Source organism: Nomascus leucogenys, chromosome 6, assembly GCF_006542625.1.
Source record: "Nomascus leucogenys isolate Asia chromosome 6, Asia_NLE_v1, whole genome shotgun sequence".
NCBI classification, from domain to species: Eukaryota; Metazoa; Chordata; class Mammalia; order Primates; family Hylobatidae; genus Nomascus; species Nomascus leucogenys.
Genome location: NC_044386.1, coordinates 81,216,394 through 81,235,344, shown reverse-complemented (window position 1 = coordinate 81,235,344; position 18,951 = coordinate 81,216,394). Strand labels below are relative to the sequence as shown.

General features: G+C 35.7%; 1 protein-coding gene across 8 annotated transcripts in view; it reads left to right on the top strand.

Moving 5' to 3' along the window:
• The window catches only part of VPS13C (vacuolar protein sorting 13 homolog C), a 192,724-nt gene that overhangs the window by 51,121 nt on the left and 122,652 nt on the right, over positions 1 to 18,951 (top strand). For all 8 annotated transcript variants that reach the window (XR_004030533.1, XR_004030529.1, XR_004030532.1 and 5 more), the window contains 6 exons: positions 8,536 to 8,665; positions 9,238 to 9,332; positions 15,304 to 15,446; positions 16,283 to 16,475; positions 17,717 to 17,831; positions 18,813 to 18,949. Coding sequence is in view for 3 of the 8 variants with exons in the window: in XM_030814508.1 (XP_030670368.1) it covers positions 8,536 to 8,665; positions 9,238 to 9,332; positions 15,304 to 15,446; positions 16,283 to 16,475; positions 17,717 to 17,831; positions 18,813 to 18,949 (813 nt within the window). In the remaining 5 variants the exon portion in view is untranslated. The remainder of the gene's footprint in view (positions 1 to 8,535; positions 8,666 to 9,237; positions 9,333 to 15,303; positions 15,447 to 16,282; positions 16,476 to 17,716; positions 17,832 to 18,812; positions 18,950 to 18,951) is intronic.

Genomic DNA, 18,951 nt, shown 5'->3' with positions numbered 1-18,951 from the left:
CGTAATCTCGGCTCACTGCAGCCTCTGCCTCCCGGGTCCAAGTGATTCTGCTACCTCAGCCTCCTGAGTAGCTGGGATCATAGGCACACGCCACCACGCCCGGCTAATTTTTTTTGTATTTTTAGTAGAGATGGGTTGTCGCCATGTTAGCCAGCCTGGTCTTGAACTCCTGACCTCTGGTGATCCACTCACCTCGGCCTCTCAAAGCGCTGGGATTACAGGCATGAGCCACCACGCCTGGCCACTTAGAAAGTTTTATAATGAAAAATCTGAAAAACTCCAAGAAGAAAGTAAATAAAAGCCATCTATAATCCTGACAACTTAGAATACTACTGTGATCATTTTGGCTATCAGTTTTTCTCCCATGCTTATATACCTGCGTATTTACGCTTTTTAATCTCCTTTTTTTTTTTTTACTTTTTCTTTGTTTCCTCTTCCTTCCCTTCCTTCTTCCTTCTCTCCCTCTCTTCTTTCTCTTCTCCTTTCCTTCCTTCCTCTTTCCTTCACTTTCTTCCTTTATTTCCTTTCTTTCTGAAATTGGAAATGATCTGCTGATAATGTTTTATAACTGCTTATTTATTGATGCCTTGTGCACTGCACAGTGTTCCATGTCATTTCTAAGATTCTGTAACATGACTTTTTGGTAATTAAAAAAAAAATTACAAATGCAATATAACTCATTGTAGAAAAGTTAGAAAATATAGATAAATAAAACAAAAATAAAAACACTCAGAAACTAAAAGTAACTACTGTTAATACCTTTCTGTATATCCTTTTAGTCCTTTTTATAGTTATAGATGTCCATGTACTTACTCATACTTTTAAATGAGATTAAGGCATATACAGTTGACCCTTGAACAACCTGAAGGTTAGGGATGCCAAGCCCCACACAATTAAAAATTTGTGTATAACTACTTTCTCTCTCTCTCTCTCTCTCTTTTTTTTTTTTTTTTGAGATAGAGTCTTGCTCTGTCGCCCAGGCTGGAGTGCAGTAGTGCAATCTTGGGTCACTGCAACCTCTACCTCCCAGGTTTCAAGTGATTCTCCTGTCTCAGTCTCCTGAGTAGCTGGGACTATAGGCATGTGCCACCATGCCCTGCTAATTTTTGTATTTTTAGTAGACACAGGGTTTCACCACATTGGCCAGGCTGGTCTCGAACTCCTGACCTCAGGTGATCCACCCGCCTCGGCCTCCCAAAGTGCTGGAATTACAGGCATGAGCCACCGTGCCCGGCCTGTGTATAACTTTAGATTCTTCAAAAACTTAACTACTGATAGCCTACTGTTAACCGAAAGCCTTATTGATAACATAGTTGATTAACACATATTTTTAAATGTTATATGTATTATACACTGTATTCTTACAATAAAGTAAGCCAGAGAAAAGAAAATGTTATTAAGAAAATTATAAGAAAGTGAAAATATATTTACTATTCAGTAAGTAGAAGTCGATCACCATAAAGATCTTCACATAGAGTAAGCTGAGGGGTGGGAGGAGGAAGAGGAGGATTGTCTCAGGGGTAGCAGAGGCAGAAGAAAATCCTTGTATATGTATACTCATGCCGTTCAAACCCATGTTGTTCAAGGGTCAACTTTACACTTGTTCATTTATTTAGCAAGTACTCACTGAGTGTCTGTTATGCTTGCATTATGGCTAAAAGTATAGACTTGGGAGTCAGATGGTCTGGATTCTGATCCCAGCTTTGCCATCTACTAATTATATGATTTTGGGCCATTTGACCCCTCTGTGCCTTAGTTTCCTGATTTGTGAGATGAGATTAATTAGTAGTACCTACGTCTTAGGGTTATTGTTAGGAGTACCTGATAATTCATATAAAACACTTAAATTATTATGTGCCTGGCATAATATTTTACTAAATACGTGATTTTTTTCATTGTCATTATCATATGCATTAGCCTACGTAAATGAACAAAACAGACAAAAATCTTTTATTTATATTGTAGTAGGGGATAAGGTTAATAAGTACTTCAATTAGAATAAAATAGGAAAGCATATAAGGAGCGCCGAAGCTAGGCAGTGATAATGATTTGCAGTTTTAAACAGGGTTGTCAGGAAAAGCCTCACTAACAAGGAAACATTTGAGCAAAGACCTGAAGAACATGGGGCCATCAGCCAGAAAGATATCTAAGGGAAAGGTATAACCAGGCAGAAATAATAAAATGTAACTGCTTAAAGGTTTTGGGGTTGGAACATACCTGGCTCATTCAGGAAACTAACTGGAGTCCTGAGAGAGGGAAGAGTGGTGGTTGATGAGTTCAGAGAAGTAAGGTAGCAGAGGAATGGGAGGGCTGCTCGTGGGAGTTGAGATTGCCAGATTATGTAGCATCTTACAAGCCATTGTGTGGATTTTGGCTCTTACTCTGAATTGGGAAACTAATAGTAGGTTTTGAAACAGGATGATATGATCTGGCGTAAGTTTTAAAATTCACCGTGGCTACTTTGAAAGCAGACTGTAGGAAGGAAGGCAAGAGTGAAGACAGGGGGAGCAGTTAGGAAGCTATTGAAATAGTTGAGATGAGTGGTGATAGCATTGCTGAGAATGGTTGCAAATAAAGGTGATGAGAAAGGGTCAGGTTCTAGATATACTTTGGGGGTACAGCCAGTGTTTCCTGACTGACTAGATGTGAGTTGTAGGAGAGAGTAAAAAATGCCTTTAAATATCTTGACCTGGAGCAGTTGGAAGGATGGATTTGCTATCAAATAAGAGCGGGAAGATGGGAGAGAACAAGCTTGAGTGAGATGAGAGAAGACCAGGAGTTCAGTTTGTGACCTATTAAGTTTTAGCTATGTCTTAGACCTCAGAGGGACAGTGGAGTAGGCAATTATGTGGAGTTCAGAAGAGGAGTCTGTGCTGGATATAGAAATGTAGGAAGGGTCAGCACATGGATTTCTTTAAAGCCATGAGATTGCGTGAGATCACCTCAGGAATTAGAATAGCTAGAGAAGAGGAGAGTTGCAAAGATCCAAAGCATCTATTGTTACAATCAGAGGGATGGGAAAGAACCAGCAAAGGTGACCATAAAGGGATTGCCAGAGTTGTAATAGGGAAGCTGTATGAATGTAACACCTTCAAATTCAAGCGGAGAAAGAATTTCAAGGAAGAGAAAGTGATCAACTGTGACAGATGCACCTGATTTTTTAACTAATATAGGAAAGAATTGAACATTAAACCTACTAAATATGGGATATTTTTGGCCATGACGTTTTTCAAGTAATTTTTTGGCACCAATTTCTTTTTATTCTCTTCTTTTGCACTCTTAATTATTTGGACTCTTAATTTTATATTCTATGCATATATATATATATATATAAATATGTAAAATATATAGGCAAGGATGAAAACACCCATATGTATAAGATATATGTATTCATATATAAGATATATGTGTATATGTATATATACATATACACATTTATATATATGTGTGTGTATATATATATGTATTTAGACCTTTTGGTGCTCTGTTCATTTTTTTTTCCTGCAATCTTTTTTTCTGTCTCTAAGGCTAGATAATTTCTGTTGATCTATCTTCAAGTTCTGTCCTTCTTCTGTCATCTTCATTTTGAACCCATCCTGGGAGTTTTTAATTTCAGATATTATATTTTTCAGGTCTAAAATTACTATTGAGTTTTTTTTATAGTTTGCATTTCTCTATTGAAGATTCCAATCTTTTTAGTAATTTCCAATGTGTTTGCCTTTATGTCATGTACTATAGTTACAGTGGCTCTCTAATAGTTCCAGCTATCAGACGTCAAAGTTATCTGATTATTGGCATCTGATGATTATCTTTCCCTTGAGAATTGGTTACATTTTCAGTTTTACTTGTTTTTGTATGTCAAGTAATTTTGGATTGTATTTTTGACATTATGATTATTATATAATCTCTGGATCTTGTAATCCTCTGGAAAATGTTGACATTTTGTGTTAGTGTACAACCTAGTTAAGTTCTGAATCTAAGTTGTGTTTGCCTTTGTGGGTGGTGGTTCAGATTTCAGTTCAGCTCTGTAAACCTTTTTTGGTATGTAAGTTTGAGTTTGTTTTACACATGAATATTACCGGAGTTAGTTTGAGACTTGTGCAGGTGGTTCATATTAGTTCAGGTGGCTAAGAGCTTTGCTGTTTGGTTTGGGTTAGTTTCACATATGTGAAGCTCGTATTAGACTGAGATTTGGACAGGTTCATATACAGAATTAAGAGATATCCCCTTCTCTGGCTCTTTCCCTGCCAGGGTTTTCTCACATACATTCTGGCCTTCATGAACTCCATTTACGGGTTCCTTGGCTAGAAATACGGAGTTTTTCTCAGGGTTTTAGCTGCCTGTGCAACTGTGCTCCATGTTCCTCTGCTCTGCTCTATGGTGAGGCCCTTGCTCAGGGCAGAGCCATGTATAGTAGTTTTCTATGTCTATATAACAAACTTAGTGGCTTGAAACAACACATAGCTATTACCTCTGAGTTTCTCTGGGTCTGGAGTCTAGGTATGGGTTAGCTGAGTCCTCTGCTTAAGGTTTTAAAATATTGCAAGATGTTGGTTTGGGACTATGGTATCTGAAACGTGACTGATGGAGGATCCACTTTCCTTGGCAGAATTTAGCTCTTTGTGGCTGTGGGATGGAAGCCTTCAGCTTTTTGTTGATATCTGGCTAGAGCTGCCCTCAGCTTATAAGTATCATCTTCAGTTCCTTGCCTAATGGGCTTCCCATCATAGACAACCATAACATGGCAGCGTTCTTCTTCAAAAGAAGAGAGAAACTCTAGCAAGATGGTCGCTAAAGTCTTATGTATATAACATACACATTGTACACAGAATCAAGTATATTTTATTACCTTTGCCATATTTTATTGTTTGGAAACTAGTTGCAAGTCATGCCCATGCTCAAGGGCAAGAACATTAGAAATGGGAGATTATGGTGGTGGGGTGGAATGGGGTGGGCACAACATATGAGAAAAACAAACGTCATGGAAAACTCACTCTTGTGCAGGTCACTTCTCCAAATTGTGACCCCTTCTACTGTTTGCCTCCTTTGCTTACTTTTCAAAATCTTAGGTAGATCTTTTTTATATTTTGTTCAGAAGTTTTAGTTGGGTTGAAGAGGGCTTATGCCACCATGGAACTAAAACTTTCACTGAAATTAGTAATAAAGAAGTCACTTAAGAGCAATTTTTATAGAATAATATGGGCAGAAACTTGATAGGAATGAGAGAGCGTGAACGACTAGGAGTGGGAGACAGTGAGTAGGAACAGTATGATTCTTCGCTGTAAGCAGAGCAGATAAATGGAGCAGTAAGTGGTGGACAATGTGGAGTCAAGAGGTTTTGTAACTTGCTTTTCTTTCTTTAACAAAATTGTAGTATCTATTTTCAATGTGAGCAGAATCATTTATCTGACATCATTTAAGATAGCTGAATAGAGGCCGGATGTGGTGGTCCACTCCTGTAATCCCAGCACTTTGGGAAGCTGAGATGGGCAGATCACGAGGTCAAGAGTTTGAGACCAGCCTGGCCAACATAGTGAAACCCTGTCTCTACTAAAAATACAAAAATTAGCCGGGTGTGGTGGCATATGCCTGTAATCTCAGCTACTTGGGAAGCTGAGGCAGGAGAATCGCTTGAACCCGGGAGGTGGAGGTTGCGGTGAGCCGAGACCACGCCATTGCACTCCAGCCTGGGTGACAGAGTGAGACTCCGTCTCAAAAAAAAAAAAAAAAAAAAGATAGCTGAATAGTATTCCGTTCTGTGCAGATACCGGAATTTGCTTCACTATTTCTCACTGGCTATATTGAATTGTAAGTGACTCTACAATGAATAGCCTTATTTCTGCATTTTCTCAAACATCCCTTATTTTCTCACAGGCAAATTCCCCAAGGTACAAGTTGTTAGGTCAGAAAGTATGAATATTTTAAAAGGTATTTGCCACTGCTGGGGATTGTTCCTATGAAAGAGAGGAATGAATCACTGGAGGAAACAATTTCAATCCTCCACAACTTAAATTGCTTTAGCTTAAATGTGTATTCTTAGTACCAGCTACAGTTGCTTAAAAAGTGAAGAAAGAGAACTAATATTGGGATGCAGTAGACCAAGAAGGATGGATGTAGAAGAGAAGGCAATTTGATCTATCTAACATTGATTTTTTTCATTGTAGTGGAAAGTACATAGGGCCTGAGTTTAAAATGTAGGCAGAGGATTGGCTGAAGTTATTTACCATGGGCACTTAGTTGGACAGAGAAGGAAGTGAAGGCAGCAAGGGGGTAATTGAGGAAAAGGGAAAGGGCTCTGCATCCATCTTCATCTTAGGTCTCATTTGTATATTTTTATTTATTTTTGGTCATATATATATATATATATATGCTTTGAAATAGCTATAGGTTTACAATAAGTTGCAAAGATAGTTCACAGAGGTTCTGTGTACCCTTCACCCAGTTTCTCCCAGTGCTTACATCTACATAATTATAGTATAGTACCAAAACCAAGAATTTGATATTGGTATGATGTGTGTGTATAGTTCTGTGACAGCGCTCATATTTTTAAATGTTAATTCTTATTTATTTTTAAATGGTAATTGACAAACATATAGGAAAACTTTTTTTCACTGTTCTTTGTTACTTCATTTTCTTCATAGCCTTTCTTATTGTTTGAAATTAGTATTTTTGATTGTGTGCTTTCCTACTGATTCATCTCTTTTTCTCTTTATTATGTCTAAAATTTTCAGTTTATTTTTAAATTCCTTGAAATTTGTAGCATGCTGATCAAACCTTTAAGATTTCAATGCTAATGCTAATAATGGCTTTATCTTTCTTTTAAAGGTTTTCAGATATTTAAGTAGAGATTTGGGAGAAAGTTGAATGTTGGGGTTTGTCACCATACTATCTTGATGTCTCTTAGGATATTTTAAAAAGGTTAATTTCAATTAATTTTTTTCCAAAATAAAAAGGCTTTTTTACTCCAAAGTGTAAAAAAATGTATTATCTATTTTTATAAAGAATAATTTTTATGGTAGCTAAGAATACGGTAACAATGAAAAAATACAATTTAGTGCCTGCCCTTTAAAAACTTAAAGCTATCAGTTTGGTTAAAAGAGATGTAATAAAATATCCAAATGCTTTTTAGCTTTTTCTGCATTTAGATTTATAAAAACTATTCATGAATTCATCTATTTATTAAAGTCTCAGTATCTAAGAGAGGTTCAAACTTGAAGTTTCTGGTTGCATTTTCCCTAAAAGAATTCATAGAAGATTCTTAAAAGCAGAAAACTCAGATGATGTACATTTAATTGGGTGTCATTTCCAAAAAAGCCCAGTTTTATCTACCTGGGAAACTGTTGAAGCAGTTAATTCCCTTTATCATGATCTCTGCTGTTTAAGGAAACTAGTTTGTTGTCATTCATCTCAGTGGTTCTGAACCTTGGCTGTATGTTAGAATCACCAGGGGAATTAAAAAAAAAAATACTTCTCTCTTGAGAGAACCCACTCTCTCAAGATTTGATTTAATTGTTGTGTGGTGGGGCTTTGGCTTTGGCATTTTTTCTCATAAAGCTTCTAGATGATTCTTTTGTGCAGCAAGGATTGAATACCACTGAGCTGTGGTATCCACAGTAGCTGATTTGTCATTCACTTTCATCTTGCAGTTTCAAACAGGGCTTGAAAATGTATATACTCATCCCTAGCTTGTGACAAAAGTTTAACATTTTGCCCATCCTTAGTCTTTACATTCACCAGTCAAACCTATTCTCTTTACTATAGAATTCAACTCTTTACTTTTATCTTCTCTTTTGTATTATTCCACTTTGTATTACACACAGAGGCTTACAATATGTTATCAATTCACTACCAATTTAAAATACTTTAAGTGGAAAAATTATTGAAATTTACTTATTCAGGGAATGAGAACATATAATCTAAATTACTTATCCCCTTTATTTTGTTTATCCCTGTATTCTGCCTTTTGGTTATTCATCTATATTTCTCTGAAAAGTGGGCAAAGAGAAGGAGCGATAGAAAATCAAGTCAGGATTTGTTGAGAAAAGAGGGTGAAATGAGATTCAAGGACTATTTTAATTTATATCCCTCCTTCTGCCACTGTCCTAGTTAGCAAGCCAGCATTGTATATGAATTCTGAAATATAATTGTTTTAAATTAATACTTTTTTGGGTGTGTTCCCTTTCAAGGAACTTTTCATTTTATAAACATGCAGTTCTAGTGGCTCCTTAACTTAAAAATTTGGAAGAATTTGGAAGTCACATTGCTTAGAAATATTTTACTTGAAACCTTAACTATATTGCTCATAACATGCAGCCTTATCAAAATGCTATCAGTTGGTGTAGGAAGTATTAATAAACTAATGGGGGGACTGCATTTAACTAAATTGTGTTGTGAGCATCATTTAAGATCTTGACTGGTGCAATCTTACCTAGCGTTACAAAAAAAAAAAATGAACCATTGCTTTTTTCCCAGGCTACAACTGAAAATGAAGAGGGGAACATTCTTAAAGTAAATTTTTTAATTTTTATTTTTTAGGTGATTCGGTCTGGGCAAAAATTAAGGAAAAAGTCTGCTGACACAGGCGAGAAACGTGGAGGCTGGTTTAGTGGGTTTTGGGGTAAGAAAGAGTCTAAGAAAAAGGACGAAGAATCATTGATTCCTGAAAGTAAGTTCCAAGTCAAATAATTTATTGTACAGTGTTAAGTTAAAAAAAACTATGTAAATTATATCTTCCCTGTTGAATTTTATTTTGAAATACATTTGAAATAAATTAGCTCAGTATAGTAAATATATAAGCAAATACATCAGGCTGGAATATTCCTATGTTTATCTGAAATAAAACTTAGACTAAAATAAAACTTTGATTTTTTGTTTGTGAAATAATATTTATGTCAAATTTAAAATGTTTAAAGATCTCAACATTTTGCATTTTTTGTTACCTTTTGCATAGATATTCAATTACAAGTTTCACTTAAGTTTTAAAATACTTAGGGAATTATAAAACCCATATATTAGAACTGAATTTCCTTAATGGTGTCTCTTTGCCTTTTCTTGACCTTAGCAAGCAAATAGAATATATTTGGTCAAAGTTGTAGTATATTAGAGGATATTACCTGGCTAATTTTGCTTTAGCATTTGTGTCTGTTGATTTTAGGATACTTGTTAGTTTGGTTAGTCTTTTTAGTTATATCTGTAAAATGGAAGCAATTAATTTCTTAAAGTGTTGCTTTTTCATAGCTATTGATGACCTTATGACTCCAGAAGAAAAAGATAAACTCTTCACTGCCATTGGTTATAGTGAGAGTACACACAACCTAACTTTACCTAAGCAGGTAATTATTTAAGTGGTTTAAAGGAATTTTGTCTCATTGTACTATATTAGATTGAATTGGATTAGAGTTATTGATTTTTTTAAGTAATAAAAATGTTATTAATTCCACTCTGCTACTTAATGGTTGAATTTTCAGTCAGGTTTTACCAATTAAAATTCTCTCTCCAACTGTATTTTGATTTTTTTAGATGGAGTCTCGCTCTTGTCACTCAGGCTGGAGTGCAGTGGCGTGATCTTGGCTCACTGCAACCTCTGCCTCCTGGGTTCAAGCGATTCTCCTGCCTCAGCCTCCCGAGTAGCTGGGATTACAGGCATCTGCCACCCTGCCTGGCTAATTTTTGTATTTTTAGCGGAGATGAGGTTTTGCCATGTTGACCAGGCTGGTCTCAAATTCCTGACCTCAGGTGACCTACCTTCCTCGGCCTCCCAAAGTGCTGGGATTACACGGGTGAGCCACCGCGCCCAGCCTCCAACTTTAGATTTAAGTAGTTTTAGTGAACGTAAGAATAACCTGACAGAAGTACTTATTATAGTGCCAAATTGAATCTTAAAAAAATTTTATCTTAAATTTTTTTCAACTTGTGAAGCATAACATATATAAAAGAGTAAGCAAAACCAAAATGTACTGCCTATTTGATTGACTAAAAAGGGAACAGGTGTGCAATTATTATCAAGGTCAAGATTTAGAATATTGCTGTCACCTTAGAAGTCCCTATGTCCCCCATCATTGCTTCTCCAAAGGTAGCCGTTACCCTGATTTTTATGGTAATCATATCTTTTATTTCTTTTTGTTTTTTACTACCAACACTATTATTTTGTTTTGCATATTTTTATCTTTCTATAAATGTCCTCATAAAATATATATTTTCTGTTTCTAGTTTGGTTCTTGTGAGATTCATCCCTGTTGTTGCAGTAGATGTATTTTACTAACTTTCATTGCTGTACAGGATTAAGTTATTTGAAAATACCACATCTTATTTATTTGTACTTTTGTTGATGAACACTTGGGTTGTTTCTTGTTTATCATGAATAATGCTGCTCTGAACTTGTGTCTTTTAGTGTGGATGTGTAAGATAACATTTACTGAGGAGTGGAATTGCTGAGTCATTGGATATGAGCATATTAAATAGTTTTGCAATGTGGAAAACACTTCCGCTAGCAGTATGCGAGGATAATTATTGTTTCACATCTTCACCAGCACTTGGCATTATCAATCTTTTAAATTTTAGCCATTCTAAATGGGGATGAATAGTAATAGTATTAGGTTGGTGCAAAAGTAATTGTAATATTACGGTTTTAATTTGCATTTCCTGGATGACTAAAGAGGTTTTGCACTTTTTATGTATTTATTGGTCTTTGGTCTTTAGATATGCTATTTTGTGAAAGTGGGTTTTGAGTCTCTTCTTGATTATTAGGTTGTCTTTTTTTTCTTATTGGTTTGTAGGAATTCTTTATATATTCTGGATATGAGGCCTTTGCTAGTTAGATGTTAATATCTTCCCCAACAACGTGGCTTGGCTTTTCATTTTTAGTTGTGTTGCAAGTCTGTCTGCCCACAATGTAAAGTACATTTTCATTCTCTGTTTTTTTTTTCCTTTTGAGACAGGGTCTTACTCTCCCAGGCTGGAGTGCAGTGGCACGATCTTGGCTTACTGCAACCTCCGCCTCCTGGGTTCAAGTGAGTCTTCTGCCTCAGCCACCTGAGGACCTGGAATTACAGGCATGTGCCACCATGCCCAGCTAATTTTTTGTATTATTATTATTTTTTTTTTTGTAGAGACTGGGTTTTGCAAGATTGCCCAGGCTGGTCTCAAACTCCTGAGCTCAAGCGACCTGCTTGCCTTGGCCTCCCAAAGTGCTGGGATTACAGGCGTGAGCCACCACTCCCATCCCCATTTTCATTCATTAATAATATCTTTTGATGGCTAGACTTCTTATTTTTAATATTTGTTTTCTTTATTAATCTTTTCCTTTATGGCTAATGCTTTTTTGGTGTCCTGTTTAAAAGTCTTTCCTCACTGCAAGGTCATAAAACTATGCTTCTGGAAGTTTTATATTGTCATTATATATTTAGATTTATGGTCTATCTAAAATTGATTTTTGTGTATGGTGTGAAGTTGGGGTTAAGACTCAATTTTTGCCCATATAGCTGTCTCCTTGACACAGCACTGGTTGCCTTTGCCACTGCTCTCCATTTACCTCTTTATCATCAGTTAAGTGTCTATATTTGTGGAATTCCTGCTTTATTCCATTGGCCATTTGCCTGTCTTTATTCCATTGGCCATTACTGTAACTTTGTAATCAGTCCTTTGACCTTGTTGTAGAAATCTTTAAACTCTGGTGTTCTTTATGATTACCTTTTCTATTCTTGGTCCTTAAAATTTCCATATAAATTTTAGAATCAGCTGTTCAGTTTCTATAAAAACTTGAGATTTTCATTGGGATTTTATTGACTCTATAAATTAATTTGGGGAGAATTTATGTCTTTATAGTATTGAGTCTTTTAACCTATAAATATAGCACATGGCTCCATTTATTTACCTCTTTTTCATTCCTCTAATAATGTTTTATAATTTTATCTGCAGAAGTTGAACATCTTTTGTTGGATTGGTATAAGTGTCTTTAAAATTTGGTTGAGGCAGTATTTACATACAATAAAGCTCACAGATCTTAAATTTCATTTGATGAATTTGGACAATTGAATACACCTATGTGGTGATCAACAAAAACAAGATAGAGAACATTTCCATCCTTCCAAAAAGTTCCCTTGTAACCCTTTCCAGTCATATTTCTTCTTTTGCCTTGCAAAACAAATGCTTTATAACTTATGTCACCGTGATTACTTTTTCCAGTTCATGCATTGTTTTGTTTCTATCTTCTTTTGCTCAAAATAATGTTTTTGATATTCATCCATGTTGAGTATGTGTCTGTAGATGGTTCCTTTTCATTGTTGAATAGTATTTCATTGTGTGAATATACCATAATTTTTTATCTATTTCCTGTTGATATATATTTTTTTGTTTCTAGTTTTGGCTATTACAGATAACGCTGCTATGAACATACTTGTACAAGTCTTTGGTGGAGATATGTTTTTACTTCTCTCGAGTTAAATACCTGGGAGTAGAGTTGCTGGGTCATAGGGTAAATAGGTATACTTTTCTAAAAACTGGCAAACGCTTCTCCAAAAGTTGTAATATTTTATATTCCTACCACTGGTTCCAGTTGCTACATATTCTTGACCACATTTGATATTGTCAGGCTTTTTAATTTTAGCCGTTTTAGCAGATTTGATATGTTCCTCGACTGTGGTTTTAATTTGCATTTTCCTAATGACTAATGATGTTGGTATGGTTAGGTTTTTGTGTCCTCTCCCAGATCTCATCTTGAATTGTAATCCCCATAATCTGCCCCTCAGCACCATCAAGGGAGAGACCAAGTGGCAATAACTGAATCATGGAGGTGGTTTCTCCTATACTGTTGTCGTGATAGTGAGTTAATTCTCATGAGATCTGATGGTTTTATACGTGAGAGTTCCCCTGCACAAGCTCTCTTGCCTGCTATGTAAGACATGTCTTTGCTCTTCCGTTGTCTTCTGCCATGATTGTGAGGCCTCGCCAGCCGTGTGGAACTGTGAGTCCGTTAAACGTCTTTCTTTGATAAATTACCCAGTTTCAGGTATGTCTTTATTAGCAGCATGAGAATGGACTGATACACTTGATTATTATAGTTTTATAAGTCTTAAAGTAAGACCTCTGACTTGGTTTTCTTTTTTTTTTCTTTTTTAAGAGTGTTTTGGCTATTTTAGGCCTTTTGCACTTATATATACCTTTTAGAATAATCTTATCAGTGTTTTCAAAAGTACATGCTGCTTTTGTTAGAGATTACATTGAATCTGTAAATTATTATGGGGAGAATTGTAATTTTAGCAATATTGAATATTCCAGTCACGTAATTCCTTTCTGTGTCTCTGACCATCTGTCAGTAATTTTCTTTCTACCTGAACAATGCCAATTATATTATTTTGTTGAATGCAGTTCTGCTGGTGACAAGTTTTAAATTTTTTTTTTGTCTTTCTGAAAATATCTCTATTTTTCCTTATTTCTTGAAGGATACTTTTGTGTATAGAATTCTAGGTTGTTAATGATTTTCTGAATTTTGAAGGTATAATTTCATTGTTGTTTGGCCTGCATTTTCTTTTGTGTATTCAGCTGTTAGTCTTACAGTATCACTTTGATGGTAATTTCCACCCATCTCTCTCATTTTTCTATTGTTAAGAAAATCTCTTTACGTTAGATTTTCAGTAATTTTACCGTGATGTGACTAGATATGTATTCATTTTTGTTTATACTGTTTGGACTTCTTACTGTTTGGACATCTTGAGGTTTCATCAATTTGGGAAAAAATCCTCACTTCCCAGTTTTATTTCCCATCATTCTTTTATCCTTCATCCTTTGGCACTTCTAATGTACATAGTGGGATCTTTTCATAATATTTCATGTGTGTCTTATTTTCTCTGAGGTATTTCCAAGTTCTTTATCTGTTTATTCTTTGGCTAGTTTCCTCTAATTCTCTCTTCAGCTCTTTGTATATTACTGTTAAACTCATTTATTGAATTCTTAATTGGCTTTTGTATATTTCAGTTCTTGAATTTCTATTTGGTTCTTTTTTTATAGCTTCCAAATTCTTTGCTAACATGCTTTGTTTTATCTTTTATGTCTTTGACCCTAATAAATCTAGTAGTCTGGGTAAGTCTCAAATTAGACACTTGATGTCTAGAGCTCCTATGAATCTATTTTCTGTTGTTTCTGCTGGTTTTTGTTCCAATTTGTCATGAATCTAGTGAGCCTGTGTGTGTGTGTGTGTGTGCGAGTATGTGTGTATGTGTGTACATGCACCAATCAGTGTTACTGTAGGTATTGAGATGATTTGATGCTGTGCCGCAGATCATGGGAGTCTGCCTGCTTCTAGTTCACCTTTACTCTTATGATACAGCCCTTTAGGGTCCCAGGCAAAAGAATGTATTTTAGCAGTGCTTTTACCCTTTGGTGGGACCTGGTTTCCAGTTTTGACCCTGCTAGCCTAGCTTCACAGCCTCTAGGCTGTCCCGTTTGAAATTTCCAAATACTTCTAGGAGAAACAGGTCCCCAAATTCCAGGATCATCTCCTTGGTTCTCTGTTTTACCTCCAATCTTGACTCAGTAATTTTGGGGTCAGGATTTATTTTCTCAGTGTCTTATTAACTCTGCACAGCAATCAAGCAGATGTTCTATATAGGTTTCTTTCCTTCAGCCACAGGATTATTCTGAAATACTTAGTTTGTTTCAGAAAAAGTTGCTGAATTGAATCTTTATGCCACAAAATACTTTGTAATTGTTTCATTGTTATAACCTTTAAAACTAAGAGAGGGCCGGGTACGGTGGCTCACGCCTTTAATCCTAGCACTCTGGGAGGCCGAGGTAGGCAGATCACCTGAGGTCAGGAGTTCGAGACCAGCCTGGCCAACATGGTGAAACCCCATCTCTACTAAAAACACAAAACTTAGCTTGGCATGGTGGCGGGCACCTGTAATCCCAGCTACTCGGGAGGCTGAGGCAGGAGAATCCCTTGAACCCAGGAGGTGGAGGTTGCAGTGAGCTGTGATTGTGCCGCTGCACTCCAGCCTGGCAATAGAGCAAGACTCTTTCTCAAAAATAAAATAAAATAAAATAAAATAAAACTTAAGAGAAATGAATTTCTAGATCTTTTGTAAGCATCCTATTTTAGTGGACAATTTTATATTGAATTTTGTAATTTATAGTGAATACATTTGTTAATGAAGAATTTTTCTTTTATGGTGAGCATATGGATGCCAGAAGCTACCATGCTCTATTTGTTAGGTTGCTTTATAACTCAACAAATTTAAATAAGAAATTATTAAAGAAAGTAATAATTATTTAAACTTTAACAATTTTAATTTCATTCTTTCTGTATAGTATGTCGCCCATATAATGACTCTGAAGTTAGTAAGCACCTCTGTTACGATAAGAGAAAACAAGAATATTCCAGAAATACTAAAAATTCAGATAATTGGCCTGGGCACTCAAGTATCTCAGCGACCAGGAGCACAAGCACTTAAGTAAGTTTTTAAAAACTTATTTCAATTTTTATTTTTAGTTATAGTTTTAGGCAAAAAAATGTGTGTTATTCAGGTTTAAAAATGATTACTGCCAGCTCTTTAATTTCTTTTCCTTGTATATGTCAAGATAGCCTTTTTATATTTGCTTTTGTTTTGTTACGGAGCTGTATGGGTACTTCATCACTTGTTCTGCCCTCCCTCCTTTCCTTTGTGAATATTTATTGGATAGTATTTAATTTATAGCCTCAATACTGTAAAAGCTGTGGACAAGTACAGTAAGTTTTTGTTTTCAAGAAATGTATGATAAAAGATATACAAAAAATTAATAATTCAAGAACTATATAACATTAGACAGCTCTAGGGTAAGAAGGTTTTGTAAAATTAAATGCCTCATAGTTAATGCTACATGAGCTTAGCTGTGGAAGTGAATAACTGAGCTAGGAGAAGGCCTAGGTTAGCTGAATGGAAATGACTAGGAGAAGCTGGAATGGAGTAAGAGGGTGTTAAGGGTGGCATAGAAATAGGGAGAGGAGTTCATCCATGTCGTGTGATCTTTTATTCATACAACAGTGATCAGAACTTTTACAGTATTCTAAAGTTGGCTAAAGTGAGTTTTTCACATAGATGAAAGGAGTTAATTAAAACAACAAGAGCAGCAAACCAGATTGTGCGTGAGCAATTGAATGCCTGGCTAAGGAGGTTGAGCTTTAGCTCTGGATAATGTGCATGGATGGTCCTGGTTCTCAAATAAGTTTTTAAAGGGAAATTTGTATTTTAGCCCATTAGATTACAAAAGACCTTATCTGTATCTTTCCTTGTTCTTCATTGGATTATAGGGTAGAAGCGAAATTAGAACACTGGTATATAACAGGTTTGAGACAGCAGGATATTGTACCATCACTTGTGGCTTCAATTGGTGACACTACATCATCCTTGCTTAAAATTAAGTTTGAAACCAATCCGGAGGATAGTCCTGCTGACCAGACTCTCATTGTTCAGTCCCAGCCTGTGGAGGTCATCTATGATGCTGTAAGTGCAAGGAGAAAGTAACTATTTAAATCATCTTATACTTCTGACATACAGTTTTCTTATTTCTCCTCTTTCATATTTAACATTTATTTACTTAATAAGTAAGTTTCCTAATAGGTTTTTCTTGTTTCAAAAGCAGTATATGTTCAGCAGCTAATTTTGATTTTTTTCGTATGCAGTACATTTTTCCCTACTCCAAGGTTTATTTATCTACGCTTATGTTAAATTTAAAAAAATCTAATATACTTTTAAAAATTCTTGTTTATTTGCCAACTACTCCCAAATTGTTACACGTTTACTTCCTACTCCAGTTCTTTTTTGTGTATTTTCTCTTTTCTTTCAGTGTTTGGAACAAATTCAAAGAGCTTTAGGAGTGATTAAAAGAATTTTAAATATTGTTCACATGGGAAAAAAGCATTGATGTTTAGATGTTATTGGAAGTGCTGGCTCAGGTTCTGTATCTATGACTTTACCTTTTATTCATGCTATCTTATCCATCATCTCAAGTTAGTCATCAATATGAATATGGTTCACTACTCATTGCATCACTTGTAGGTTCGCCCCACCTTGTTGAGATCCCTGATGTAATTTTACTTTACGATTGAAAGCTAAATAAAGTGTGTGTGTGTGGGTGGGGGGACAGTATATAAAGACTGCAGAACTCCTTATATTTTATAATTAAAAAATTTTAATTGTGGTAAATACACATAACTCAATTTAACATCCTAACTGTTTTTAAGTTTGCAATTCAGTAGTGTTAAGTACATTCACATTGTTGAACAACCAGTCTCCAGAACTGTTTTCATCTTGGAAAATCTCTGATTTTTTAAAAGTTTAAATTTGGCATGTAGGTAAGAGCTGAATGGCTTTCTTCCTCTTAATTTTCTAAACTTCAAAGTGCAAGAGAATCTAATTACAGTGTAGAGAAGTAGAGTTTCATCTTCTGACTAATTGGAGGCTAAAACTAGAAGTAATGTCTGCTGCTACATTCATATGACGCTGTAGAACATACTTTACACCTTAATGATATGTGCACATTTGTTGCCTCTCCAGTAAACTTGCTTAGGCTCTTCCTTTCTCCAGGTTCTCTTTTACTCCAAAGGGAGATGTAGTAGGACAGAATATCTTAGGAATTCTACAGTTCAAAGCTACAGCTGTTTAGAATTGAGGTGAAACTTTGAAGTTTACAATATGGAAAGAACTATGTGTAACTTGGTTATGTTAAAAAAATTTTCTTATAGAAAACTGTCAATGCAGTGGTTGAATTCTTTCAATCAAATAAGGGATTGGATCTTGAGCAAATAACATCAGCAACATTGATGAAGCTGGAGGAAATTAAGGAGAGAACAGCTACAGGTAAAGAATTTGAGTGTCTACATAAGCATCAGCTAAGCTTTAAAAATTTTGCCTACTCTAATGTAAACATTGTATTCAAAATATGTTGCTTTTTTTCTTTATTTTAAACTCAGGCTGTATTACAGTATAGAGTGGACGTGGCTTTCTCAAAATCAAATATACCTGCTAGACTGGGTGAGAAAGAGCATAATATGGGGCACAGATGATTCTTCCTGCCGTTACAGTTAAGAACTCGTGCTTCAGAATGAGCTTGAGATGGAAAACAACCCTCCATCTCAGTTCTTAAGAAACTGTTAATCACACTGTGTGTGAATATAGTTTGAAAGATACTTACTTTTGTATAGCATGACCTCTAAAGTCAAGCCAACTATTTTATCCAGTTCCTTAACCAAGGAAATAATAAATTCTTCTATCCCTACGTAAAATACTAGCTATGTTGGGTTTACTATACTGTGCTATAATAAGATTGTTTACCGCTGACTATATGCAGTTTTCACCTTACATGCTGAATTGAGAATCTAATTTGTGAGAAAAAGTAATACTCCTTTGTAATACTTTTCTTTTTTTTATTTTTTATTTTATTTTATTTTATTTTTTGAGATGGAGTCTTGCTCTGTTGCCCAGGCTGGAGTGCAGTGGCGCAATCTCAGCTCACTGCAAGCTCCGCCTCCTGGGTTCACGCCATTCTCTTGCCTCAGCCTCTCAAGTAGCTGGGACTACAGGTGCCCGCCACCACGCCCAGCTAATTTTTTTGTGTGTTTTTAGTAGAAATGGGGTTTCACTATGTTAGCTAGGATGGTCTCGATCTCCTGACCTCGTGATCCGCCTGTCTCAGCCTCCCAAAGTGCTGGGATGACAGGCGTGAGCCACCATGCCCAACCTGTAATACTTTTCAAGTAAAACTCTTATTCTAGTTGTTAATAATATGATTACATATTTCAACTTGACCATCTCATCTGTCATTATTTCTTATGTCTTTAGGACTTACCCATATTATTGAAACTCGAAAAGTCCTTGATTTAAGGATAAATCTGAAGCCTTCTTATCTAGTAGTTCCACAGACAGGTTTCCACCATGAAAAGTCAGATCTTCTGATTTTAGATTTTGGTACATTTCAGGT